Source organism: Frankliniella occidentalis, unplaced genomic scaffold (genome assembly GCF_000697945.3).
Source record: "Frankliniella occidentalis isolate FOCC.00 unplaced genomic scaffold, Focc_3.1 Scaffold324, whole genome shotgun sequence".
Taxonomy (NCBI): domain Eukaryota; kingdom Metazoa; phylum Arthropoda; class Insecta; order Thysanoptera; family Thripidae; genus Frankliniella; species Frankliniella occidentalis.
Genome location: NW_026267448.1, coordinates 9,323 through 14,331, shown reverse-complemented (window position 1 = coordinate 14,331; position 5,009 = coordinate 9,323). Strand labels below are relative to the sequence as shown.

The window sequence follows — 5,009 nt, the reverse complement described above, 5'->3', positions numbered from 1 at the left end:
CGAATACAGCGCAAAACGGCCACCCTCTGTTTTTAATTCCCCTTTTATAAATCACCTTCTGAACAATTTATGTGATGAAGGGACAAAATGTTCAATTCACGCCGCCGCCGGGTGCCGGAGGGGGGGGGGAGGAGGGGGTCGCGCGTACTGTGAGCGTGTGTGGTTGGCGACCACTTCAACACGAGTGAGACGGACGGCTGCTTGGCGGCGCCACACTTCAACACCACACCGCGGGCGGCCGCAACTCGCTGGTGAAGAACGTGAAGAAGCCCCCTCGTGGGGGAGGTCGTGGCGCGGCAACCCCCATCTCTCTCTTTCTCTCTCACTCGCTCGCTCGGCGACGACGGCGAAAAGCCAAGGCGAAAGGCAACGCCCCCCATAAAGCAGTCGCCGCGCGCGCGCCCCTCCGGCCACGCCGCGCCGCGCCACGCCACGCCGCGCCACCGTCTCGCGCAGCGGGAGGGAAATTGAACGTACATCGAGTGCCGGATGAGAAACTGCTATGACCCAGTCGCATTGTGGGCCGCACTTTGTCTCTCTCGCTCTCATTACTACGGCGGGGTGGGGTGGGGTGGGGCGGGGTAGGGTAGGGTAACAAGGACGTCGTGCCGGCGCGGCAGCAATCGGCTGCGAGTTATGTTATCCGGGTTCAGCGGCCCGGCGGAGTGTAGCGGGGAGCACCCCGGAGGGGCGAGGCGGGGCGGGGCCTAGCAACTCTTACAGAAGGGGCGCCCCCGCGGCCCCCGCCGGCAGCCCCCGCGCGTCAAATGAAATTCCTCTCGCCTCTCGACTCTTTTGCATGGCGACGATGTATGTGTATTGTGTCGTCCTGGAGGGCGGCCTGCTTGCTCTGCTGTTGGGGGTTTGGTCGGCACGCCCTCCTTCCTCGCCTTGCCACCATGCCAAGCCGTGCCGTGCGCGGACAAACGCCAACTTTTTGCGGTCCTGCTGTCGGTGTGTTGTCCGCCCGCCGCCCACCGCGTTGTTGTTGGCGGCGGCTGGGTCGTCGTGCGGTGACGTCACGTCGTCGAAAGTTTGGTGTCTCCAGGGTTGATGATGAGCCTCACTCACATCATGTGGTGGTGGCGGCGGTGGTGGTGGTATGAGGAGAAGCAGCGGCAACCGCGTACCGACCGACGGTGACGACGGTTTTGCGAGGGCATTCCCCCATAACTAACGGATTGGTTTGTTTGGTTTTGCTTGTTGCAGTGTCCGCGCATAAAGACTGTCTAGAGAACGGATCTTGGTTTAGACATCCGGAAACGGGGCAGATGTGGTCAAATTACACAACCTGCATAGACTATTCCGATTATCAGGTAAGTTTTACGAAAGCTCTTATGATTGCAATTAAAATTTTGTGTGCTTTTTCCGACAAAAAGTAATTTCACTGATTTTTTTTTTTTACAGTTTAAGACACTTGTTATAAAAATAAACGAGACCGGGTATCTAATATCTTTAGTCGCCCTTTTATTATCTTTAGGTATTCTATCATATTTCAAGTGAGTACTCAAACTTTTTATCGTGACGACTGGAGCACTGCCCACTGTTCAGACGCAGGTTAAAATTACATATAATTTCAACCTTTCCCTATCTCTCTCGCCAGATCACTGCGGTGTACTAGGATATGGTTACACATGAACCTGTTCGCCTCGTTCGCGGTCAACAGCGCGCTGTGGCTCATGTTTTTCACCATCATCATCCCCGATGTGGACCTCATGCAAAATAATTTGGTGAGAAGGCGCCTGCCTGTTGCGATAACGATCTCTATAGTAAATTACCACCCTTCGCATGGTTTTTAGTAGCTCTCGTGCAAAAAAAAGCGACCCTGGCCGCCGGCTGACGTTGGTACAGTGCTCCCACCCCCTCCGACGCCCTCTCCCGCCTGAAAGGCAATACATCTTGGCAGCCACTCGGCCAGTGGCACATAAAACATGGGTAGTGGGTCGCTTGCTCGCCCCAAATCGGTCCCGGCGACGACAGTACTCCGTTTATTATGTTTTTTTGCCTCCATCTACTCAGAGGAACCATACAATGATGATAATTCAGTGATGATATTCGGTATGCAAAGGGCTTATGGCGCGCGAGGCCAAACTGCTCGATGAGAGTAAAAAGCACGAAATGGGGTTCGGTTCTAAAGCCCTCATTGCCATTAGCGTAAAGCGGCTCAGTCAGATTATGCGTTTTGTTTTTCTTCTCCAGATGTGGTGCCAGGTCGCGCACGTGGTCACGCAGTATTTCCTGCTCACCAACTACTGCTGGATGCTGTGCGAGGGCCTGTACCTGCACACGGTGCTGGTGAACGCGTTCGGCGCCGAGGAGCGGCTCGTCAAGTGGCTCTACATGCTGGGCTGGGGCATGCCGCTGCCCATCATCGTGTTGTACGCCCTGCTGCGCGGCATGGACGTGCAGGCCACCCAGCGGTAATTACAGTCAGAGCAAAAATTGAAGTAGAAATCAATTGAGCTGACAGATCAATCGATATTGATTATCTGATATCAGATGGTTCTGAAAGAATTAGAGTTGGAAACTTCCAGAAAATTTTTGGATTATTTTCCAAAAAATCAAAAAAAATCGAGAAAACGGAAATCTACTCGGAATCTGGGAAATTGTCCAATACATTTATTGTTTTCGGAAAAATTTTCCGGAAATTTTCCAGGGCTTCCAGCGTTAGAATGAATCACAAATATCTACATATTTTTGTCTTATTCCCCTGATTCTCAGCTGCTGGATGGAGGAGACGCCGTACAACATGGTGATGACGGTGCCCGTGTGCGTGTTCATGGTGACCAACTTCTTCTTCCTCACCAACATCGTGCGCGTGCTGTGGGGCAAGCTCCGCGCCGGGCCGCAGGTCGGGTCGCACGCTGAGCGGCCGTCGCGCACGCTGCTGCAGGCCACCAGGGCCACGCTGCTGCTGGTGCCGCTGCTGGGCCTGCAGTACCTCGTCATCCCCTTTAGACCGGACGAGAAGGGCAGCGACTTGGAGCGGCTCTACGAGATCATCTCGGCCATTTTCGCTTCCTTTCAGGTCAGTATCACATCCTTCATAATGTAAGTGGTGCTGAAAATTTTTGCAGTCAGCAAGGTGGCATTCGTCTACAAACTTACTAAAGAAGTAACAATGTAACAAGGTGACTGAACGTGACACTGTCAATTAAAACCGACTCATTTGTGAAATTGTGTATGGCCTCATGAGTGGCCTTCTCTTATTCGATCAGTTCTAATAGTTGTCCTCTTTTACCAGGGCTTGGCGGTCGCGTTGTTGTTCTGTTTCTGCAATGGCGAGGTATGGGCGCGATCCACATATATGTAACGTTGGCCCGTTGCCAAGTAATGCCTATTGTATATGTAATCACGTTTATCTTGTTGCAGGTGCTCGCTCAAATGAGAAGGCGAATGGATTTCGCTTTTCACAGACGACGAGCTAATTCGTACACGGCCACCACCGTGTCGGTACGTCGGCTTAGGTTAGCACAGCTTCCTTCTTCTTCTATTTTATTCTTTTCCATTCGTTTCTCGTTTGGCTTTCACCATATCGCTTACGCTTGCCTGGAAACAGATTGTTTAATACAGAATATCGCTGCAACATTGATCTACTTGCGCTGTGTTGTGCAGAGTACAGCTTAGACACTAATGTTCTGCTTGCTAGGTCAGTTTTGTTGCCCGGGTCTCGGAACCCGATCAGCATAAGTGTTGCTCTGCACGCCATGGCAAAACGTGGTGTGACCCTAACCGCGGGGGTAGTTTAGACTCGAGCATGCGTCTTTGTGCACAACAACTTGCTCACCCTACCGCCCATGTCAAACTATCGGACAAGGCCGGTGTGCATAGTAACTATTTGTGCCTAGTTCTTTGGAAAGAGAGGACATCACGTAAAACTGTCGTCGCACACGTTCTTGTGTCCGGGAAGTGCATAAGCACTAGGAACAGCAGTATTGTTTTCCGCTCTAAACATCCCGCTGCATGGCTGCTCAGCTCTACCCCCTTAATAGAAAAAAAAAGAGTGTTCGCTAAAAGAAGTTTTGGCGAGTTTTGCTGTTTTTGTTTGTGTGCTTTTGAGAAAATGTCTATGTTGCTCCATAAGTGTTTGCCCCTCTTGATGGTTTTTGTGCTCTTCTTAGCCACTCTGTGTAAAGCTTCTCATAGTGGCCAGAAAACATTTCCTGTTGAAACAAAACATTTTCCAATAAGACAAACTCTGCTCTGAAACATCAAATCAGCAAACTTGTGTTTTAAACTTCTTTAGCAAACTTTTTCTTCTGTTTTGGCGTGGAGAACACCTAGTGACGGTTTTGTTTTAATGTTTTGCAGTTCATCCGCTCGACGCCTTGCCCGCAAGCAGGGGAAGAGCGAGTGTGACGTTGAGTCCCGGCAGTGCGAGAGCATCACCATCCCGGCCGTCGTGTGAGGACCAAACCTGTCTGTGATGTGACCGTGCCTGGAAAACCAATTGCACAAAAATGAATCGCTATTTGTTGTTGCTGTTGTCCCCAGTGGTTGTGCTTCCTCAAAGAGGAAGGCATTTTAAAAAATGGCGCAATCTTTATTCAAATGTCTGTATATTGCACATTAGCAGCATTTGCACACTTCGAGATACGTGAAACGGAATATCTATTATTCTTACTGGGAACAGAAAGTTTGGAATTTGTGCTGGTTGAACTTATTCAAGCTGCATCGGATGGTTTTAGGTCCATCTGACGGACAGTGCGATGTCCAGTGGGTTGCCTAAACACTGTCGTATATTTCCAGCTTTTCGGAAGTTCGTCTGAGACTGACGTGGTCCTTTAACACGTTCCTTGCGGCGTGACCACTGTGTGGTCACGCTCTCATGTTAAATCATAGGCACCTAAAATGTGCCGCAACGAACCTGCTAAAACCACTATTGCAATGATGCCGCTGTGGCATGTAACCCAGGAGACGATGGTAACTGCGCGAGGTTTGCAACTGCGCGAGGTCTGTGACTGCGCGAGGATTGCAACTGCGCGAGGACTGCAACTGCGCGAGGACTT

General features: G+C 50.9%; 1 protein-coding gene across 3 annotated transcripts in view; it reads left to right on the top strand.

The window, feature by feature from the left end:
* LOC113215378 (calcitonin gene-related peptide type 1 receptor) overlaps positions 1-4,908 on the top strand; it is a 134,234-nt gene extending 129,326 nt beyond the window's left edge. For 2 of the 3 annotated variants that reach the window (XM_052273997.1, XM_052273998.1), the window contains 8 exons: positions 1,210-1,316; positions 1,408-1,499; positions 1,604-1,730; positions 2,200-2,420; positions 2,722-3,028; positions 3,245-3,286; positions 3,373-3,467; positions 4,312-4,908. In XM_052273997.1, coding sequence (XP_052129957.1) covers positions 1,210-1,316; positions 1,408-1,499; positions 1,604-1,730; positions 2,200-2,420; positions 2,722-3,028; positions 3,245-3,286; positions 3,373-3,467; positions 4,312-4,408 — 1,088 coding nt within the window. In that variant the 3' untranslated portion in view covers positions 4,409-4,908. The remainder of the gene's footprint in view (positions 1-1,209; positions 1,317-1,407; positions 1,500-1,603; positions 1,731-2,199; positions 2,421-2,721; positions 3,029-3,244; positions 3,287-3,372; positions 3,468-4,311) is intronic. The other variant, XM_052273999.1, reaches the window with a different exon arrangement.
* The last annotated feature ends 101 nt before the right edge of the window (positions 4,909-5,009 follow it).